Source organism: Cyanistes caeruleus, chromosome 24, assembly GCF_971803275.1.
Source record: "Cyanistes caeruleus chromosome 24, bCyaCae1.hap1.1, whole genome shotgun sequence".
NCBI classification, from domain to species: Eukaryota; Metazoa; Chordata; class Aves; order Passeriformes; family Paridae; genus Cyanistes; species Cyanistes caeruleus.
Genome location: NC_141724.1, coordinates 3787130 through 3809030, shown reverse-complemented (window position 1 = coordinate 3809030; position 21901 = coordinate 3787130). Strand labels below are relative to the sequence as shown.

Below are 21901 nucleotides of genomic sequence, written 5' to 3'. Positions count from 1 at the left end.
CTTTCTTCTGCGGGTTGGGGGGGGGGGGGGGGGGGGGGGGGCGCTCGGCGCTCGGCTGGCGCTGCCTGGGCGGTGGGGGGGGCGGCAGGCGGCGCCAGCCGAGCGCCCGGCGGTTTCCAGGGTAACGGGAGCGGGGCCGGGGTCGGTCCCGGGCCGGGGTCGGTACCGGGGCCGCGCCGGTCCCGCCGCCCCCAATGGCCTGTCGCGATTCCATTTCATGGTACCAGAAGAAGGTGAGTGCGGCGCGGGGCGGGCGGGCGCGGGCCCGGCCGTGCCCTCAGCCTCCTCTCCCCGCAGATCGGGGCCTACGACCAGCAGATATGGGAGAAGGCCGTGGAGCAGACCCAGATGAAGGTAGCGGCGGCGGGGTGGGGGGGGCGGCCCCCGCGCCCCTCGCCGCTAACTCGGCCATGTGTTCCGCCCTGCAGGGCTTCAAGAACAAGCCGAAGAAAAAGGGGCACATCCAGCCCGATCTGATCGACGTGGATCTGATCAGCGGTGAGCGGTGCTCGCTCTGTTCATTCTTCTCTGGGACAGGGATGCCGCAGAGGGACCGGCTGGAGGTGGTTCAGAGGAGGGTTGGGTTTGATATCAGGAAAGGTTCTTCCCCTAGAGAGTGTTGGCACTACCCAGGCTCCCCAGGGAATGGGCACTAGCCAGGCTGCCAGAGCTCCAGGAGCCTTTGGACACCACTCCAGGGATGCCTAGGATGGGATTGTTGGGGTATCTGTGCAGGACCAGGAGCTGGATTTGGCAATCCCTTTGGGTCCCTTCCAGCTCAGGATATTCCATGATTCTGTAGGTGCATCACAGCTTTGAGCAGGGTGGTGGAAGCAGAACCTACCCTGGTGCCAGGGGAGCCCCTGCTTGTGAGCACTGAGGCAAAAGGAGCACTGAAACCTGAGAGCAGAGTGGGAGGAATTCGGGCTGGCTCTGCAGGAGTGTTGGGTGGGAGCAGGGCAGAGCCGGGAAGGGTCAGAGCCAGAGCTCTGAGAGAAGACAAGGAGCTGCTTTAGCTGTGTCTGCTGGAACTGTGTAGCTTTGAATGGTGTCTGAAGCAGGGCTGCTGTCACCCCCTGCTCAGCTCTGTGGCAGGGCTGGGGCTGCCCAAAGGGGAACTCCAGCAAGGGAGTTCTTGTGATTCAGTTCATGATGGCTTGTTTCCCCTTCAATTCCAAGGCTCTACCTTTGCCAAAGCCAAGCCTGAAATTCCCTGGACATCGCTGACGAGGAAAGGAATTGTGAGAGTAGTGTTTTTCCCCTTGTTCAGCCAGTGGTGGATACAAGTCACTTCCCAGCGTATTTTTATGTGGCTCTTGGTGCTCTACGTTATGCAAGGTGAGGGAACACGCTGTGCCATAAACCTTCTCCTGCAAGGAATGTGACATCAAAGAATGTATGAATGTGGCTCTTGGGGAAATGGGTTAGGGGTTGACCTGGCAGTACTGGGGGAGTGGTTGGACTCGATGGTCTCAGAGGGCTTTTCCAAGCTTAGTGAGTCTATGATTTTGGAGTCCATAATATACAGCATGAGGATCTTGTCTGGAACTTAACGTGCATTTCAAGGTGCGTGGCACTAGTAATTGCAGAAATTAAATAATAAAACAACAAAACATAGTAAAAACAAATAATTGAGCCAGACTCCTTAATTCTTGCGTTGGTGCCATTTCCCCCTCTCCAGTCGTAGCAGTGGTGCTGTACTTCATGGTGCCTGTTGTGAGTGCCAGTGAAGTGATGGGACCCCTGTGCCTTATGCTGCTGCTGGGGACAGTTCACTGCCAGATCGTGTCCACCCAGGTGAACAGACCTGCAGGGAACAACGGGCTCAGCCGGCGCCGCAGGTGAGCACCAGCAGAGCCCTTGGTAGGATCACAGTTGGACATGGTGGGGCTGGATTGAGCTTTCCCTCCTTCAGGTTTCTGCAGCAAAGATTCCCTTCGGATTTTGTCCCTCATGCCTTTCCCAGTGATGCCCTGATGTGCTGGGAGTATAGGCAGAATTTTTTTATTTGGAACTCAGTATTCTGTTTGCATGACTTCAGAAAAATGGCATCCAAAAAGCTGTTGAAATCTCATTCAGATCTTTTAAGAAAGACCTTAAAAGTAGCTTCTTGCACCAACTTAATTCTCCTTGTCTTAAAACTCAGGAAGTTACGCAAACCTGTGGGTGTGGATGGGAACAGTTGGTCTCCTCCTGACAGAACCAGCAAGGAAGAGCAGTCTGGCTCTGCATCTCTGCTGACCAATTTATCCAGTCTGCTCTTCCAGAGGAGGTATGTGACCCCTGCTGGGTTTGTGCTGCTCATGACACTGGGAGCAATTTGGGACGTGGAGAATGAAGGCACAACGTGTGCTGTCACTGACATCCCCACAACCTGTCAGTCTTTTTTTGAATTAAAACTTTCGTGGCAATGTGGGAAGCTGATTTCTCAGGAATATTTAGTATGTCCTTATTAGATCATATAAAATTAGACTGTATAAAATTAGATCATGTGAAACCAAGTGTTAGATGAGCTGTAGAATGTGGTGGAATTTATTTATCAGATAAGTGACCTCATTTGAGTAAGCGCTGAGATTGTATTGCTGTTTTAGCTGAATTCCAAAAGAAATTGTGCCTTTTGTTTTGGACAGTTGTCTCGTTTTGGCACCTTCCTTCTCTAAAAGTAACTCGAGGAAAAGGAGGAGAGATTGTATAGGATAATATTTCATGGTTTTCTCCTGTTTTCCCAGGTGAATTTCCTGGTGAGTTTCCAGCTCACAGGTGCTTTCTCTTCACAAGGAATTTTTGTTCTGAATTACGCTTATTTTTTAAAAAAATAAAACTAATGAAAACTTTCCCCTTGATTTAGAAGTTTTAAGATACTATTAGAGTTACAAAAGACATGTTGAGTGAGGGTGAAGTGGATATAAATCTTTTTTTAATAGACTCATCGCACAAAACCTGTCAGACAAAGAAAATTATTTATCCCTTAGGTATCCTGTTTGATGCTGCACCTGTGTGACAAGGGAAGACCAGAATGTTTTACCCCTAAGAGTTTTTCCCTGACATAAAAGCATTTAATTCTCTCTAATAAAAGCATTAATTTCTCTCCTAGGAATAGAAGAGTAAAGCTGGTAGCTGAGAAATGGACCGAGACAGAAAGTGCTGTGGGTGATTGCATCAAACCCAGACAGGCCAGATCTGAACACAGGCTGCTGCACTCCAAAGAGAAAAGTAAACTTTCTGATGGGGAGAAGAGCCATCAGGTACTGCCAGGGGAGATCCTTTGAAATCACAGTTTCAGTGTGTTTTCTGTGTGCCCAGAAGTGTGCTGGTATTTAACTGTATGGTTTGATCTAATACAAGATATTCCTTCCTGCTAATATTTGCCTGCATTAGGAAACCTAGAAACCCCTTTCTGCCTCTCACTGAGCAGCTGAAAAGGTGCTGGTACTTTCTTTTCATAATCATAGAATAGAATTCCAGAGTAGTTTGGGTTGGAAGGAATCTTAAAGCTCATCTCATTCCACCCCCTGCTGTGGGTAAGGACACCTTCCACTATTCCAGGCAGCTCCAAGCTCTGTCCAACCTGACCAAGTGTGGTCACAGACAGTGCTGGACTGTGTGTTTTACCAAAGTGCTCTGTTAACTGTTGACACTTCTGATCACAAGGTGTTCAGTTAAGGGAGAATGCTGATAATGACTAAATAAATTGGCCATTTTCCAAAGCAGTTCTGTAAAATATTTTGTCTTGTAAGACTGAGACATCCCTTGGGGACAGAGAAAGAGCTAAAGCATTATGACCTCTGTTGAAAGCTTTGAAACAACGATTCAAAGATTTTGGGAATTACTCTTGAGTTCCCTCTTGGCCAGTGGTGTGTTAACTCCACATGAAGAACTTGGAATAGATCCTGGGTGGAATTCTGTCATACTGTGCCATCCCACCCCCTCTCTGTGAAAGAGTTTGGAGAGGGGCAGAGCTTTGTATAGGGGCACAGCCCAGGATTTTGGGTTTGTTACCCCCCAGCTCATAGATACATCTGGGCTTAAGGCTTCTAGTAAGGCACAGCCCAGAGCTGCTGCTGCCGCCTCCTCTTCCTGTCCTTTCCCCAACTCCAACTCCACCCACCCAAAATTCTCTCTCATTACCTCTGGGGCAAGACAAGAGCAGGGGACAGGAGTTAAAATCTGTGAAGTCTCTGTGGTGCCAAGAGAATTCTGTTTCTGTGTGCTGGGTCTGCAGGCATTGAGGCCTGTGCCAGGGTGGCAGCTCTGCCTCGAAGCCTTTGTTGGGACTCAGGCTGGTCCTTGGTGTGGCTTTGGCCGTGCATTTGCAGGATGATGGCACCAACAGGGACGGTGTTTCTGATGAGTTGTCAAGCGAGGAGGATGCTGGGGCCATGGCACAAAGGATCCTGCTACGCCACAGCATGGAAGGGGCTTCCAGTGACAACAGCTACGAGGAGAAGAAAAAGAGGCCTCTGGTTTCTCTCAACCAGGCTGTCTCACAGGTACCCAGGTGGGATTAGTGCTGTTTTCCACACCTTGTTTTGCTATGGATAATGAGGTAGTTTTCCTTTGGTCTTGGCAGGTCAAGCAAGCCCTGAAAGGTGCCAGAGACTCTGACAGTGTTGTGGAGTCTGAACTGGAATCCACATTATACAGGCAGGTATGGTTGTAAAGTCACGAGAGGGAGCTTTCCCAGGCCTAGCAGGGTTCACAGAATGGGTTGGGCTGGAAGGAACCTTAAAGCTCATCTCGTTCCAGCCCCCCTCCATCAGAACAGTTATGAAATGATTGTGCTTCAGAATCCTCAGGTGCAAGGTGTGACCTCCTCCCTCTCTGCAGCTTGGCAGCTTTGTAAACCTTCACAATGCTCACAATCCTGATTGTGCTGCTTTATTAAACAAACCACAAATAAACAAACAACTCTGTTGGAAGCAAAGGACAGTCCAAGCTGCCTCTAATTGCTTGTGCAGAATTGCTGCAATTGCTGTTGTGGTTGGGAGGCAGTCTTATGCTTGCAGCTTTTAAGCTATAAATTTTGATTTTAGAATAATAGACTAACTGAGTTGGAAGGGACCCACAAGGATCAAGTCCAACTCCTGTACATGAAGGAAGAAATCTATTCTGGGAGACATATGAAGTCACTTAATTGTTTTGGTTTTTTTCTCCTGCCACTCATCCTACCTGAAAGTAAAATAGAAATATGTGGATATCAAGTTGGATATCAATATGGATATATAAAAATTAATGCAAAATATACATGAAATATTAAAACAGATTATGCAAAATGCATAAAAAAGAACATTTTTGTATTAAAACACATATGTCAGTTTTTATTTTGTAGGTTGGGAATAGAGGTAGGAAGTGCTTGGGCTCTGTGTGAGTTCTGGTATAGAAGTGCTTTTTCCCCAAATATTGTCTTAAACCATTTCCACTGTGTGGGTGCAACTGGGAGCACTCAAAGCTCTGGGAAGCTGGGGGAAAAGAGGAGGAGGAGAAGGACAAGGAGCAAGGAGGAGGATGAGGACAAGGTGCTGGTTTTACAGACCGTGCGTGGGCTGTGCGGTGTGACCTTTGCTGCTGTTGCAGGATCCCAGGTCGTGCCTGAGCGTGGGGCCCCGGAGCTGCAGTGTGAGCCGGCGGGACTCAGAGAGCACGCGGCAGGACTCAGAGACTGAGGACATGCTGTGGGATGATCTCCTGCACGGCCCCGAGTGCCGCTCCTCAGGCACCAGCGACAGCGAGGAGTGCTCTGCCAGGGACTCCCGCAGGGACCTGAAGGAAGATGTCTTCCAGCAGGTCGGTGATTTCCACCCAGGAGATGGGAGTGCTTCTCCCACTTCTCCCCCTGTCTTCCCAAATATGAGTGGCATGGCAACGAGGATGTTGTTGGTATAAGGTGAGCAACCTGGATGAGGCCAAAACCACGTGGAAGTCTGGAATGCTCTAAATAAAATCAGTGATTCAATGATCAAGTCCATCCCTCCCCTCTGCACTGCTGCTTATCCCAAAGCAAAAATGGAATTTCCCCCTCAATCCAATTGCTTATGATGATTTTTATTCCATCTCAATATTACACTTGATGATTTTTATACCATCTCTTTGAACATCTGTTATTGGAATGGAGGGTCAAGGAAACATCCAATAATTAATTGTATTTGTTTACATAAAAGCAGCATGTTTATGGGTAAAACCTGGGTCACAGCCCTTTCTAGATAAAGGCATTGCTCACAGCAGGACAGAAAGAGCTGACCCACCTTTTGCACTCCTCTGTCTTTTCTAGAACCATCTGTTTTGGCTTCAGAACACCAGCCCAGCATCTGCCAAAGTGAGTGCTCTGATCTGGGAAGGGAATGACTGCAAGAAGGTGGACATGTCTGTGCTGGAGATCAGTGGAATTATCATGAGCAGGGTAAGGGGGCCGTGTGGCATTGCAACCTCTCCCTCACACTTTAGAAAATATCCACCAAAACTCCTGGAAATAGTTACACATGCAGATATTAGGGGCAGTATGAAACTGGTCCGTCCCCAGCTGCAAAGTGGGTTGTCCCACATGTTATTACTGAAAAATTGTCTAACCCCCAGTTTAGGAGGTCTCTTGAAGACTGACAAGTGCTGATTGTTGCTGATTGTCTCTGCAGGGTGCTTAAGGTGGGGTGTTGATTATTTAGCTGATTGGTTTGGGGTTTGGACTGATATGTGTGGAATTATTTCAGGCTCTGTCCTGTGAAGGGAAGGGGAACCAACTGCTTGCTACCACAACAACACTCCCTTGATGCAAACCCCAGGTAATCATCCCATTTTATTCCTGCTTGCCAGGTTAATGCCCACCAGCAAGGAGTGGGGTATCAAATGCTGGGAAACATCATCACCATTGGATTGGCCTTCCTGCCATTCCTCTACAGACTGTTCCACACAGATAACCTGGAGCAGCTCTGCTCCATTTCTCTGATGGAGCTTCTGCACATCTTCTGTGGAGCCCCTGCCAGCACCCCTGTGCTCATCCTGTCTGCCATCAACTTTCTGGAAAGGCTGTGCTTAACCTGGATGTTTTTCTTCATGATGTGTGTTGCGGAGAGAACCTACAAACAGGTGGGTTTAAATATCCTGGTGCCTTTCAGGAACCTGGAAAGCAGGAATAAAAATAGGATGATGACCTTAAAGCTCATCTCATCTCAGCCCTTGCCAAGGTCAGGGAGGGGAGTCTGGGAAGGCTCTTATTGATCAGTCACAAATTATACTTATCAATATCATTCCTGAAACCCCTGTTCCCCCCTTACCTGTCCCCAAGGTCTTACTCTGTCCCCTGGCCAGAGAAGCTGTGGCTGTCCCATCCCTGGAAGTCTTCAAGGCCAGGTTGGACAGGGCTTGGGGGAGTGGAAGGTGTCTCTGCCTGTGGCAAGGGCTGGAAAAAGATGAGCTTTAAGGTCCCTCCCAATACAAACCAATCTGGAATTTTATGAAAACAATTGCTGCTAGGGAGGTTGAGCAGCCAGGTCTCATGCTGGGCTTCCCCAGGGACCCTTTTTTCCAGGTACCACCAAGAATCCCAAGCAATCTGTTCTGTTTTAAGAACTAAGGCATGGCTGTGTTTTTAACTTGCAGAGATTTTTGTTTGCTAAGCTCTTTAGCCACATTACATCTGCTCGGAAAGCCAGGAAATATGAAATCCCTCACTTCAGGCTCAAGAAGGTGGAGAACATCAAGATCTGGTTATCCCTTCGCTCCTACCTGAAGGTGAGTTCTGATCTGGGGTTTGGTTATTGCATGGGGTGTGCCAGTGCCAATGCCAGTGCCAGCTGTTTGTGGTGAGTTGTGGCTGCATACCACACTCAGCCCTGACACAGTGTCCTTTTTTCCGCAGAGACGAGGCCCCCAGAGATCTGTGGATGTTGTGGTGTCCTCAGTCTTTTTACTGGCTCTTTCAATTGCTTTTATCTGCTGTGCCCAGGTGAGATTTTAACCTTTGTGGTTTATAAAGTAGGGAAAATCCTCCCAAGTGCTGAAGGCTTTTCTTCCACCAGCCTACAAAAGGCTTGAAGTGGAGCTGTTTGACCCCAGAGCAACACAGAGAGTGTAGCATTTTTTAAGAGCTTTGTCATTTTTAGATGGAAGAAGAGGTTTGTTCTGTGCTTGCAGAGCAAGGTCAGGGGGTTTATCATCAGGAAAACTTCAGGACCTGGCCATTTGGGCACAAAGGAGAGGAGACTGCCCAAAGACCTCAGGTGTCCACAGAACATTTATTCCAGAGGGCTGATTGAAGCATGCTCTGTAACTACCATGTGGAAAAGCAGGTCAAGAACTATTACTGGCACTTTTTAACCCTTAACTAAACCTGTTACAGGCAGCAGTGCCAATGCTGGAGCTGGTTTCAGCTGTCAGTGCTGTGTTCAGGCAGGTCCTTGATCCCCTGAAGCAGCAGCTGTGGTAGCAGAGGCTGGTGTTTGTAGATAATGTCACTGCTGTGACTGTTCTTGTAAGCCACAGGTTTCCAGAGGAAGGAATGACAATCCCAGTTGTGCTGTGTGAGTCCATACTGGGAAAGGCAGCACCAGCTTAGCCTGGCTGAGGCTGCCAGTGGGGCAAGGAAAGGCACTTCATTGCCTGTTAGTTGAACAGAGGGAGGGGAGAGGAGGAACAAGGCTCCTTTTCTGAGAAGAAGGAAAAAAATATCCAATTCCAAGCTAAAGGCAGGTTAGAAATGAGACCTTTCCCTGTAACCCCATCACAGGAGTGATTTACACTTCCTGGGAAGAGCTGTCAGTGGCTGTAGAGCACACAGGGCAGGGCAGAGGAGCACCAAGGGTAGTGCTTGTGCACTTGTCTCAAGAATAGGCACTTTGTCAGTGACATTTGGTGCCTTGTTTTCTCCCCATATAGGTTCTTAAGGGTCACAAAACCTTTCTCAATGCAGCTTACAACTGGGAGTTCCTGATGTGGGAGGCAGCACTGCTCCTCTTTCTGCTACGTCTGGCATCTCTGGGCTCTGAGACCAACAAGAAATACAGCAACATTTCCATCCTGCTCACTGAGCAGGTAGCTCCCTTTAGCTTGTTCTCCCCTGGGCTTTGTGGTTTGTTTGGATATAATTATTGTATTTCAAACCAGCTTAAATACTGGAATCAAATTTTAAAATGTAGGAATCAACCCATGTGTTAGCCAGAAGGCAAGAAATCACTGGTCAGCCCGGGAGGGATGAGCTGGTCCTGTTGGGACAGTTCTAGAATATTTCTGTGTTAATTTGCATTAGCCAAAACAATTGGAAAAGAATGAAATTATCAGTGCTAAATTCACTGCTTCAGGCATGACAGCAGCCTGCAAAAATGGCTCCAATTTCCCTTAGTTAGGAATAAGCTGGGGGCTGGTGCTAGAACATCAACCCCTGGCCTGTGATGTCTGTCACAGATAAACTTGTACCTGAAGATGGAGAAGAAGCCAAACAAGAAGGAGCAGCTGTCTCTGGTAAACAATGTGCTGAAACTGTCCACAAAGCTGCTGAAGGTGAGATGCTCCAGTTGAATGGCTGGAGTTTATGGAAGCAGGGAGTTATCGCAATGCCACGTGGCCCTGCCCTTCCCTTGGCTCTTGGAGTTAGTGCTCACAAAGATGTTTTTTCAGTGCTGCTGCAGCTGTGACAGTGCTGTGAATTAGTGCTGTGAACTCTCAATGAGCAATGCTTTAACCAGGTGAGAGGAGAGACTGGGGGGAGCACAGCATCTCCTGACTGCTCCAGTCTCATTTTCCTTCAGTAGCTCTGATGCTGGAGCTCACTTCCAGCAGCAGAGAGAGAGATTTGGGGAGGAGTGAGCAAAGTCTGGGAGTCCATAGACTGGGTCAGGTGATTCTGCAGCCTGGAGTGTCAGGCTCTGGTGCAGCTGGGGTTGTTGCAGAGATCTTGGGTTCAGCAGGAGATGTCTCTGGAACACTGGTAATTCCTGTATATGTATTTAAGAAAGGACCCAGAGGCAGCCCACTCTGTTGGAGTGCCAGTGCTAAGCTAAAAGTCAGAGGATGAATTCTTTGGTATTGGTGAGTGCTAATGGACCATTGTCCTTGTCCTGTCACTTCAGGAGTTGGATAGTCCATTCAGGCTGTACGGACTGACCATGAACCCACTGATCTACAACATCACACGGGTTGTCATCCTATCTGCTGTCTCAGGAGTGATCAGTGACTTGCTAGGATTCAATATCAGAGTAAGTGTCCCTGTCCCAGCCAGCAGAGCAGCTCTGGGGTCACTTCTGAGGCCACAGCCCTGAGAGAGGCCTGGGTTTGCACTGGGAACCCAGACACCAGAACATGCTGGGTGTGTCCCCACCTCCCTGAGCCAGTTTTGGGGGGAAGGACAGGGCTCACTTCATTTTCAGTTTCCTTCAGGTGAAGCTGTGAGAATCCAGGGCTCCTCCCTTATCCCAGTCCTCCTGTGGCTCATCCTGAAACTGAGCAGAGCAGGATGGGCAGGAGACACAGAATGTTACCTGGAGATTAAGACCATTCCTCTTAGACTCAAACTCCCTTTCTTGTCTCTTTGCAGTTATGGAAAATTAAACCATGAATTGGCAGAACATCAGCCCTGGGCATCTCCACCAGACACCAGAGAAGAACCAGCAGTGTGGGCAGAAAGAGAAAAACTGACAGAAATCTGTAATTCCAATTTTTAAACAGATTCCCAGTGTATGTATCAGAAGTTTTCTTTCTGCTTTACTGCTCTACAGCATCCAGAATGAACTGGTCTCATCATTGATGTCATCCCATGGCATGCACAGAAAAACTGGATTAATGGGGCCAAATCCTGGCAGCTGCACTGAACCAGCAGGAGCTGGTTGGGACATCAAACACTAAAGCCATGTAAGAGCTGCAGCTTGGGGGACACCAATGGCTGTGACTGGGGCCATGTTTCTGTAAAACCTGGACCCTGAGCATGTGACAAGGAGGGACTCAGCCCTCCTGGCCCAGTCAGCCTTCCTGGGGCTGCACTGGAATATTCCAGGGTGAGAATCCTTTGCTGCACTGACCTGGCTGTGAAGAGCTTTTCTTTCTTAAAGCTCTGTGTGCTCAAGGCTTTGCCTCCATCCTGAAGCACCCCAGGATGCACCAGGTGAATTCCCTCTGCTGCCAATCCAGCAACACCCAAATACTGCTGGTGCTGGGGCTGCTGCAAAGAAATTATCAGTATTTTTTGAGGACAGTGGTTACAGGAGAAAAACCTTTCAACACACACTACAAGCAAAGTGTTCATGAGCTGGAGAATGCTTTGCCACATCTGTTGCCTGGAATACTCAGCTCCATCCTGTCCTGGCTGTGACAACAGCTCTGCTGCATGGTGTGAGCAGCTGTTGCAGCCCAGCACTGCAATAGAGCCTCACCCTGAACATCTGGGGGGGAAAAAACAGCTTTGACAAAAGACTTCCTCAAGTTCATGTTTAGAAAGGTCATGGAGAGCAAGAAAATATTGGAAGGCTTCTGTAATATTTCCCTTCACTGGCTCAAATGGCTTTTATTTATTACTAGTGAAAAGAGCAAAAATTGATGAACTTCTCATTCCTTCACAGGAGAGTCAAATGGCAGAAGAAGTTTTGGTAGTCAGTTGTTTACAGCTATTTTCTGTACAAGGAAACGTTGTGAGATGTAAAAGGAGGTGACAGTTTTATATAGCAAAATGTGCAAATAAACCTGCAGGTCAAGCACTTCATCATTACCAATGGTTTCTACAGCACTTGCTGGTTTTTATATCATGTCTATGAACATCTGTTACTGGAATGGAGGGTCAAGGAAACATCCAATAATAAATTACATTTCTTTTCCAGAAAAGCAGCATGTTTATGGATGAAACCGGGGTCACAGCCCTGAAAGCCAACCAAGAGCCTGATTTAGACAGTGCAAAACCAACAGACCACAAACTGGAGTTGGGTTTTAAGATCTCTGTAAAAATAATGAGTGATTTGCAGGTCTCTCTCCAGTCAGAACCTCAGGAGTCTGTGTGAAGGTGCTGTGCAATAGGTAATTATTTACAGCCAGCACATCCATCCATTGTGTAGCATTCCAATGCCAGGTGGATGCAGGAAGCACAGAGAAAGGTCTAGGTAAGGGGAAATCCCACACAGGTAGGACATTATCAGGTCATATTCACACACAGGAAAACAGGGGAGCTGATGGCAGGGAAATCATTTCAGTGCTGCCAGTTCCTCTGGAATTCAAGGTCTGGATTTGTCACTGTCCTCAGTGGTCAGGATGAGGGCACACAACATAACCCAGCCTCTTGGGGAAGAACACAGCTATTATATCTGCACAGGCTACTCGGAGTATTTATTAAATATTTCACAGCCCTACTCCAGCCAGGGAGGATTTGTATGTGTTCTGCTCCCCAGCAAACCTCAGTGGATCACCCAGCAGCTGAACACTGCCTTGAAGCCCTTTGAATTCCCAAAGTCTTTGTTTTAAAAGCTGTTGGAGCAGTCAGCTGTCCTTGTGAAGAATTCCATTCACAGCTGCCTCAGTGTGCATTGTTAGCCTTTAAAAACATCTAAAGTTTCAAAGCCAAAATGAGATATTTTCTTACTTTCAAAGAACAAATCCTATCAGTTTGAATTTTGAGTGAATGAAGCTCAATCTTTTATTCCTTTCTCCTACAAACTGAACCAATGGGCTCCCTTCCCACTTTGCTGCAGTCATTAAATACTTCAGATGTCAGGAAATCACTAAATTATGAATAAAATAAACCCCTGCAGTCTGTTCTGACGGCCATGAGGCTGATGTGTCAGTGAGTTCTGGGATGTTATCACATCCCACTGTAAAATATCCCTGCCAGCCCAAACCACAGGTGTGAGTGCCATCAGCACTCCTTGATTACTCATTCAGAGAAAATTGGTGAGAGTTCTTACACACACAGGAAAAAACTACACTGAGGAAGCTGCTCTGGAAGCTTCTGTCCCAAAGTCAGTTTTTACCTCTACAGAGAGAGAAAATCCAATTCCTAATCAGCAATAAATAATTAAAGATGGGACTTCAGTCTCAGCTCTACAGCCAGGCTGAGGATGTCATGTTGCCACGAGTGAAACCAAAGGAATTATGTTACTGAACAAAGCCCAGAGCTTTCTCTCTTCATGCAGATGTTTGCAAACCAAATCCCCCTGAACTGAGACACTGAAGTGATTGTGCTGTGTTCAGAAAAAGCAAAATTACAGAATTATGTCAAATATCATGTTTAACTCCAGGGTTTTGTGTTGGATACAAAAATCCAAGGAAATAAATCAATGGAGCAGTATTAAGTGGCTTTGCTGCCCTGGAACTGACAGAACCAGAATCAGAACAGAACCCTGTTCTCCCTGGGTCAGCAGGACCACGAGGGATTCCTGATGTAAACATGCACTGAGAAAAGCCCCACTCCAGCCCAAACCTGCCTTGTCTGTGGCTGGAACCCACGTGTGAAGGATTAGATGGACTGGATACAGGAGATAGCTTGGCACAAGAGTAGGGAGTGACTCAGGACCACACTGGCAGCAGAAGCATTCAATAACTTTGTTCAGAGCTCCCAAGCTGCAGCAGGGCAACCTTGGAGCAGCTGACATGGCCTGCAAAGGGACAGCAGCTCATGGCAGTGTTCCTGAAGCCATCCACAGGGCCCCTCATGCTGCTTAGATAAGGACAAATCAAATTTCTTTTGACTTTCTCCCCTCTAACCAATTTCTGAGGGGAAAAAAAAAAAAGACAACTATGTGAAAATAACTAATGTTTTAAATGAGCCTTATTGGAAAATTGATCAGAACATGTTCTAAAAATCACAGTCAGTCACTCCCACTGTCCAGCCACTCCTGCTGCTGGGGTGCCCTTCCAGCCCCTGGGGACCCTGCATGGCTCAGGAATTACTGGTGTTTTCCTCACTGCAGAATTCCCCTCAGGCTGGGAAGTTCCATCTCTGGTTTCATTGGCATTTCCGTGATGTCTGTTCACTGTCAGCCTCCTGTGTCTCCTGGAAGGCAGTGGGATACTGCAAAGGCTGGAGATTTTGAATTTCTGCCTTTTCAGAACTGGACCTGGCTAATGAATCATCCTCAGAGGTTTTTCTCCTGGAACTCCTGAAGGGAAGGTTATTCCCATCAAACACTGGGTAGTGTCACTCTGCAGGGCACCCTTCTGCCTTTCCTGGGGTTTTCTGCTTCTGCTCTTTCTTGATGACTCCTGGTTTAGCATTTCCCCCTTTCAGCTGCTCCACAGTCACCTTATCACCACCAGGTGTTCTGCCTTGGATCCTTCCCACTGTTTCTGATCTTCCTGGCTTGCTGAGATGCCTTTGGGGACTGGCTGACCTTCCTCCATTCTCATGGAAAACTCTTTTTTGTCATGATTTCTGTGGTTTTACTCTCACTCCTGAAACTGTCTGGTTTTTTTTCAGGATCCCCATTCCTGGGGCTGTGGAATCCCTTGTGGAGGTGACCCTCAGCAGCCCCTGGCTTTGCTGGACTGGCAGATCTGTCCCTTCTGGTCCCTGCTTCCAAACTACCTTTAGTGATTCCAAACCCAGGGCTGGAGGGACATTCCCATCTCTTCTGTGTTTTCTGGGGAGAAGACTGAGGTGTATCTTGTCCGGCACAGCGTTCTCTGCTTGTTCCACCTCCTCAGACACCTGAACTCTGGTAAAGCTTCTTCTGGTGCTGGTAAATAGTGAGTTATGCAGATGAAGAAGCAGAACGGGAAGATGAAGATCGTGGTGACTGCTCCTCATAGATTACATTTGCTGAAGCTGGATTGTTGCTATGCCAATCACCTGGAAGTGAACAGTGAGAGATTTGACCAAATAACTACAAGAAAAGTAATAATCACTAAATATTTCAGAATTTCAGGACCTCGGCAGCAAATATTGAGCTCAATTTAAATAACAGTATGGAGTGGCATATTCTCAAAGCCTTTTTTTATCCAGGTTTCTGTATTGTGTTTTTCTAAAAACCTGCAAAAACCCTGAGGATGTGATTTTGGAAAGAATCCCTGGTGCTCAGAATGCTGGATCCCTGCAGGACTGACACGGTCTGGGTTCAAAACAGTTTTAGAGCCTACACAGAAAAATTGCAAAATAGAAAGTCCCTGACCTACATTGTTTAATAAAGCTAAATGAACTGGATCTGTTATGCTAAAAAAAATTTGAAACAGTGGAAGGTTGGGGTTATTCATTCCAAGAGATGAAACCCAAGACTTGCAGATTTACCAAGTCTTTGGGGAAAGAACAAGGAAAGCACTGGAAGCCTTTAATGTTGCTCAGGTTCCACATAGGGAGAGACTGAAGGAGTTTGGTGCTCCAGAGGCTCCTTCTTGTGGGATTCTGTTTGTCCCTTGGCTCAGGGGGTTTCTGTGAGCAGCAGGGCCAGGAGTGATGGTCAGAATCCTTTTTCATCTCTCAGGAGGAATGAAATGAAGACAGTTCCAAGCAGATTTTCCTGCTTCCTGAAGTTCTGGCTTTGAAAAATAAAGCATTCTGTAATTTAGAAACTTAAAGCAGGAGTAAATCTGTACAGATATATTTTAACAATATTTGAAACTTTGAACTGAGCACTGGAGCTCAGAGAATTTTAATATAAATTAAAAGGCAATAAGAGTTAATCAGCACATTTCTGTAGAAAAACTTGATTAGTTGGGAAGAGTTGAGAGATTCATTACAAATATGGAATAATTTCACACTGTGCAATATTCCTACATACTTGTCATGTGCTAATTCTACCAAAAATATTCCTTATGTTTTAAAAAAAAAATTTGAATTTTCAATTTTTATATTTTAATTTTCAATTCAATAATAAAGCACCTGGACTCTCTCACAAAGGGAAGTGACAGTGAAGAGACAGCAGAACCTCCTGATCCTACTTTCCTGCCCTGCCTTGGACCCTCAAAACCAAACAGCCAAATTTTGGCACAGTCCCTGTGCTCAGCAGCAGCAGAACTTTGTTCCCTCAGCCTGAATCAGCTCAGTGGCTCCTGTGTGAGAGATGCCTTGGGGGGGCTCTCCATGGATTTCCACAATCTGGTCACCAACCCCAGGAGGAAAAAGCAGCAGGTCAGTCCTTGGGAATCTCTGACACTGGGGACTGATTTTTAATTGAGGAAAAAAAAAAATACAGGCAGGTTCTTCTGTTTTCCATCTGGGGCTAAAATCCAGTGGCAGTGGTGACAATTCTTGGGATAAAGAGCAGGATGTGACCCCAGGCTCAGGAGGTTCAGAGGTGCATACTGGGCGTGTGCTCAGGAAAAGACTCCAGGGATTTGAACCCCAATTCCTATTTATTTACAAACAGATAGTAATTATTTATCTGCACATAAATAGGAAATACATGAGGAGCTGTGTCACACCTGCCCGAGATCACATTGCCACAATGTGACTTCCCCAAATGGGGATTTGAAGGCCCCAAAAATGGAGGGAACTTGCCAAATTATTTAAAGTACAACAGAGTTTTCCACAGCCCAGCTCCAGGAAAGGTGAGGAACTGATCCCAGAGCCACACTGGGGGAATGAGTTCACTGACAGGAATTTTTAACTGTTTTGTCTTCTCCCAAAAGCTGGGTAAAAATTGGAGTATAATATCATTTTAATAAAGCCATTTAAAATAACTTCATATTATTTTCCTGTCCATGGCAAAAATGTTATCATGCACTTTACAATAAATCCCATGCATTTGTGGAAGAAAACCACATTTCAGGATACAAAATGACACTGGCAGAAGGATAAGAATAAGGAGCCACAGCCTATGCAAAAAGCTGCCTCTTAGGTAGAACCTGAATGGCAAGAAGTGGCCCAAGATGGACTTCTGTGCTCAATTATAAACTGATAAACTCTTCTTTTCTGAAAAGATTAAAAAAAATCATCCCAAGCACCAAAACTAGAGATGTTCCAGCCTCATTGGGTGCATTGCTGCATTTCTTAAGAACAAACAAATTCTATTAAAACATGAAAAAGTGCTCAAGCATCTTAAGGGAAGGGAAATTTAAAGCCTATTAAACTGAATTTTTTGGGTATGTCAGGCCTCCCAAACGCTCCACAGCACTGCTCAGAGCCCTTCCTGTGACATCCTTAAAGAGGTTTTCCTCTGGAGTTAAAAATATCAACTTTTCCTCCTGATTCACACTCAGATTTTTAATTCAGAAGCACAGGCAAGGAAAATGCCATCTGTTGGTAGGAATCCTCCAGCCCTGCTCCCAGCTGACACAGGGCAAGAGATGACAGGCTCCTGCTTTGGTGAAAATGTTAAAAAGTCTCTTCTGGCACAGGAAGGGATTCATTTATTCCCAGGAAATAAATGCCAGGGCTGGCAGGGAGGGAGGGGACTCAGAACAGGATTTGTGCCCAGGCTCAGAGGGCAGAGCACAAACTCTGCCAGGGCTGGTGCCCGGTGAGGCTCCACAGCCACAACAGAAAGGACATTCTGGATTCTCTGAAGCTGCACCCTGGGCTCTGCTGGCTGTGCATCAGCCCTGGGAGCCCTCACTGACTCACCCCCATCACTCTGTATTTCCCCTCTGCACACAGGGCTCTGCTGACAGCCAAACTCTGCTCTTGCAGCTGCATCCAGGGGAATTTTAAACAGGAGATTTATTGCCACTCCAGCGGAACAGCTTCTGCTCTTTTCTCCTTCATTGTCACAAAATTCTTTACATCTGAAACACTAAACTCCAGCTCCCCTGAGCCACAGATTTTTTTTCTGACTGATCTTCACTCTGGTTTCACCACCTGCTATTGAGGGGTGTTTATTCCCTCTCTTTGTTGAGTGTCCTCAGCTCCAGGTTTTATCTCTCCATTTCAGCTCCAGATCTGTAACTGAGGCAGTGGGAAATGTTTTTACACAGAATCCAGGTAAGGCTGTGCATAAATAATGACTAGAAACATGATATTCAGAAAACTTATTTTGGAAACAAGTGGAAGGGGTCCCTGCCCATGGCAGGGGTGGAATGAAATGAGCTTTAAGGTCCTTCCAACCCAAACCAGTCTGGGATTCAAAGATTAAAAGCTGCAGAGAAGCAGGTCTAATTTAACCAACCCAAACTTCAGCAGCTTTATAATCACCCTGGACAACTGCTTTGAAGTGTGTCCCTTCAAACTGGAATGAATCAGACTTGATAAAAATAAAAATCTTAATAGAAAAATTACAATTTATAGAGTTTTCTTTGCTTCAAGCATTAACAAAAAGGAATGTTATGTCTTTGAAATTCTGTGTAGCAGGCTGAGATGGTATGTTAAATATTTGAAATGAATGTGAAATTAGAGAATCATCTGCTGGCTTTAGTCACAGTCTGGCTTTAGGTATTTATTATTTAAAAGGTGAAAAAAGCCAAATTTCTGACAAAATAATGACCAGGAGATTAATTAAAACCATAAGCAGCAATCCAGAAAAATGCAGGGTTGGAAAACAGCTTTTCTCTCCAAATTATTGGATTTTATATACTTACATTTTTGTTTAGAAATAATAGTACAGTGTTGTGTGGGAGCTGTCATTAAACCCCAGGCTGGAGATGGGACTGTGCAGTCCCCAGGACTCTGCTGCTCAGGTGACACAGTAGGGTTTTGCTGGTGAAGGATTTGCAGAAAAACACTGTCAAGGGTTTTTCCCACACTTAAAAAAAAGAATTGTGACTCTTTTTCAAGGGTAAGTTTTGGCACAGAGAACCACGAGATGTTTCTGTCGTATTCCAGAGATGTAGCTTAGGGGAATTTGTGTGTTTTAACAGGGAAAAAAGGGCAAAGTCAGGGTTTAAATTGAGAGATTTGGAGAGCAGGAGCACTCTGGGGGCACCAACCCCACTGGGAGCAAAGCCCTGGCAACTCCTGTATCACCAGAGCCCTGAGCAGGGGGAGATTTTCTCACTGAGCATCATCCCACAGTGCTGCAACCCCCTCAGGAGAGGTCATTTCCCCTCGGCTGGAGGGCACAAGGTCTGGACAGGACCTGTTTCCATGTCAGCAGCAATTTCCCTCTCTCACACATAGGAACTTCTCTCATTTCACACCATGTTGTTAATTCTTGTATCTTCTTTTTGGCACAACCACCTTGGCAGGTGCCTCTCTCTGCCCCACCTGCCTTCAGCTCTTCCAGAGCAATGAGCTCCCAACTCACTCACCTTCCAGGTGCTGATGATCCCTGTGGGTCCCACCCAGCTCAGGTTATTCTGGGACTCAGTCTCTTTAATTTTGAATATCTTCAAACCCTTAATTGAAGCAAACAAACATCAGCAGTGACAAACATGAGACTCTGGCAGTGTGTTGGCACCTTCCTTGCCTTCCTCAGCCACCCCTGTGAAGGTCAGCATGGTGCCCAGATCCCTGATGAGCTGCAGGAAACTGTCATGGGAGAGCTCCAACATGCACTGGCCAAGATCCAGTCCCCCACCTTCAGCTTCCCACTCTGGCCAGCCTTGATAACCCTCCCAGCCCTGTGAGGAACCACCAGGAGTCAGCAACAGCACAGCAACACCATCAGGACTCGTGGAATCATGGAGTATCCTGAGTGGGAAGAGATCCACAGAGATCAGAGTCCTGCTCTTGGCTCTTCACAGGGCAGCCTTAAGGATCCCACCCTGTGCACGTCAGAGAAGCATCAAACAGACCCAGAATTGCCTCAGTCAGAGAACCATGGAATATCCTGAGCTGGAAGGGACCTACAAGGATCATCCAGTCCTGGCCCTGCACAGACATCCCAAATCCCACCCTGGGCACCCCTGGAGCAGTGCCCAAACATTCCTGGAGCTCTGGCAGGGCCGTGCCCATTCCCTGGGGAGCCTGAGCAGTGCCAGCACCCTCTGGGGAAAGAAACTTCCCTGAGATCCAACCTAAACTCCCCTGACCCAGCTCCAGCCCTTCCCTGGGTTCTGTCCCTGTCACAGGGATCAGAGCTGCCCCTCCTGTCCTGCTCCAAAGGGTGGCACTGCTGGTACAGGAAAAACCTGCAAATAACGAGGGATGTTTCACTGGAGGTGAGAGGAGACGCCAACCCGAGCACGGCCTTGTCACCTGCAGGGTGTCCTGCCTGAAGGGATGGAAATGGGTCACACCTGCAAAGGGATGAGTGAGCCCATGAGGCCCCAGAGTGCTCTGGAGCACAACTTTTGCCACAAACAATGCAGTTTTCTATTTCAGGCATGGAAAGTGTCAGTACAGAAAAGTCTGGCTGACCTCTAGTTCCTGTGGGCAGCCTGTGACAGGGGATAGCTGCTGTCCTTTCTGGGGAAAAATCCCTGGCAGTCTTTCAGCTCCTGTTTGTGGTGTTGAGCCCCAGCCCAGGGGTTGCCTCAGGAGCTGAGCTACAGGGGTTAGGCCCATGTAAACACTCAATGGTTACGTGTTACTCTCAGTGGGGCTGGAGGAATCAGCCCCTGCTGTAGGTTTGGAGACTCTGGTTTAGCCTTTCTGATCATGGACTGATCAGCTGTTAGTTTTGTGTTTGTAATCCATGGCTCTGGTTTATCTGGGGTCTTGGAGCTATACCATGTGTAAATCCTAGCTTTGGACTCTGTGGCCCCAGTTGAGGAAGAAGATAACCCCAAATTTGCACTTAGCTTAGTGTTTGAGGAGCAGATGATAGGCGGCCCAGGGGAGGCCAAGGCCAGGCCTATTTGTTGTGACAGCTTTTGTCTGGGAGCCATCCTTGGCTGCATTGAATTTCAGAGAAACTGGCACTGAATGTCTGTCCCAGAGTATTCCATGCTCTGTGTTTTAAGGGGGCATCAGGATTCCAGTATCTTGAGGAGAATGGCAGCTCTTTTCCACAGGAAGGGAAGAGTGCAGCCCCAGCATTTCGGGCGCAGGCGAGAGGCAGCCCAGGGGAGGCCAGGGCCAGCCAGACCTGACAGTCCCAATGGCCTCAGTTTGGGAGAAATCCTCGGATGTTTGAAGGTTTAGGAGGTGGAATCTCACTGTCAGCCAAAGGCACCTGTGAAGAGTGGTTCTTCTCAGGAAGGAAAACTCAGCACCTCAGAGTTCGGGGAGCAGCAGAGGGGCCACCATGGAAAGGCCAGGGCTGGCCACACCAAGCAGTGCCAGCAGCTTCTGGCTGGGAGCAGCTTTAGAACAAATGTTGGTTTCCAACACTGAAAATTTTAGAATGAATGTTGGTTTTCCACTCCCAAAATTGCCAAAGGCTAAGGATTGGTCCCAGAAAAAAGCTGCTGGGAATGACAGCTCTGGTTGGATTTGGTCTTGCAGGGGTCATCCCACAGCTGCTCCCGAGACACCAGGGACAGCTCTTTTCTTCCCATGGAAAACAACTGTCTGTAAACCCAAATCTAAACCTAACACTAATTACTAAACCTAAAGCTAAATCAAACACTCTTTCCCCTGATGCCAACCATAAACTCCAACACTAACACCGATACCTAACTTTAATCCCCTTATCCTAAACTTAACCACACATCCTAACCCTCACCATTAACCATAAACCTACCCCTAACACTAAAATCTAAACCAAACCATAAACCTAAGCCTAAATCCTAACCCCTAACCATTAAAGCCAACCCTAACCTTAACCCTAATATCAATCCTAACACTAAGGCTAACCCTAACAAGTTAGGTTAGAAAGATAAACATCAAGGAGAGTAGAAAGTAGATACTTGAAAGATCAATAGCAAGGTGAATTGAACGATACTAAGAAGTATCATAAAATGTACATACCAGAAACACGAATAAAAGGAAGGACAGGAAGTGGGTACCAGAAACATGAACAACAAACTATAGAATAGTATAGTAGACTATACTATTCTAGTATAGTAGACTAAACTATAGAATAGAAAGTAGACAAAAGAAAAAAAAACAACCAGGTATGAAAACTATAAATAGAGGAATAGAAAGTAGATATTAGCAAGATTGATAGACCATGGATACCCAGACCATAGGTACTTAAAATGTGGAAAGAGCCAGTTCCAGGCTGGGATTCTTTGTTTCTGATGGTCC

At 46.9% G+C, this 21901-nt stretch overlaps 1 protein-coding gene and 1 long non-coding RNA gene across 9 annotated transcripts; one reads left to right on the top strand and one right to left on the bottom strand.

Annotated features, from left to right (window-relative positions):
- The first annotated feature begins 66 nt into the window (after positions 1-66).
- On the top strand, positions 67-11683 carry PHTF1 (putative homeodomain transcription factor 1). Of its 7 annotated transcripts, XR_015279084.1 has the most exons (19): positions 67-233; positions 298-354; positions 429-498; positions 1180-1338; positions 1682-1841; positions 2147-2272; positions 3095-3245; positions 4317-4490; positions 4571-4648; positions 5575-5784; positions 6269-6397; positions 6805-7077; positions 7591-7722; positions 7850-7936; positions 8866-9021; positions 9391-9486; positions 10056-10181; positions 10520-10659; positions 11538-11683. XR_015279084.1 is itself a non-coding variant. In XM_086862206.1 (18 exons), exons 1-18 carry the CDS (start codon positions 195-197, stop codon positions 10538-10540), a joined length of 2244 nt encoding a protein of 747 aa, XP_086718332.1. In that variant the 5' UTR covers positions 67-194; the 3' UTR covers positions 10541-11683. The 7 variants fall into 7 exon arrangements, 4 of the variants coding, with proteins under 4 accessions (XP_086718332.1, XP_086718333.1, XP_086718334.1 ...); XM_086862206.1 differs by having other exon boundaries at positions 10520-11683; XR_015279085.1 differs by lacking the exon at positions 298-354 and having other exon boundaries at positions 78-233.
- Positions 11452-20578, bottom strand: LOC147649420 (uncharacterized). Of its 2 annotated transcripts, XR_015279089.1 has the most exons (5): positions 20129-20578; positions 19078-19164; positions 18409-18526; positions 15258-15432; positions 11452-14749 (listed from the first exon to the last, which is right to left on the bottom strand). It is a non-coding gene; the product is annotated as an uncharacterized LOC147649420 (long non-coding RNA). The 2 variants fall into 2 exon arrangements; XR_015279090.1 differs by lacking the exon at positions 20129-20578 and having other exon boundaries at positions 19078-19350.
- Between the last annotated feature and the right edge of the window lie 1323 nt (positions 20579-21901).

Coding starts and splice junctions, on each gene's coding strand:
- PHTF1 (XM_086862206.1), top strand. CDS start 195: ATGGCCTGTCGCGATTCCATTTCATGGTACCAGAAGAAG. Junction 234..297: donor TTTCATGGTACCAGAAGAAG/GTGAGTGCGGCG, acceptor CTCTCCCCGCAG/ATCGGGGCCTACGACCAGCA. Junction 4,491..4,570: donor TCAACCAGGCTGTCTCACAG/GTACCCAGGTGG, acceptor TGGTCTTGGCAG/GTCAAGCAAGCCCTGAAAGG.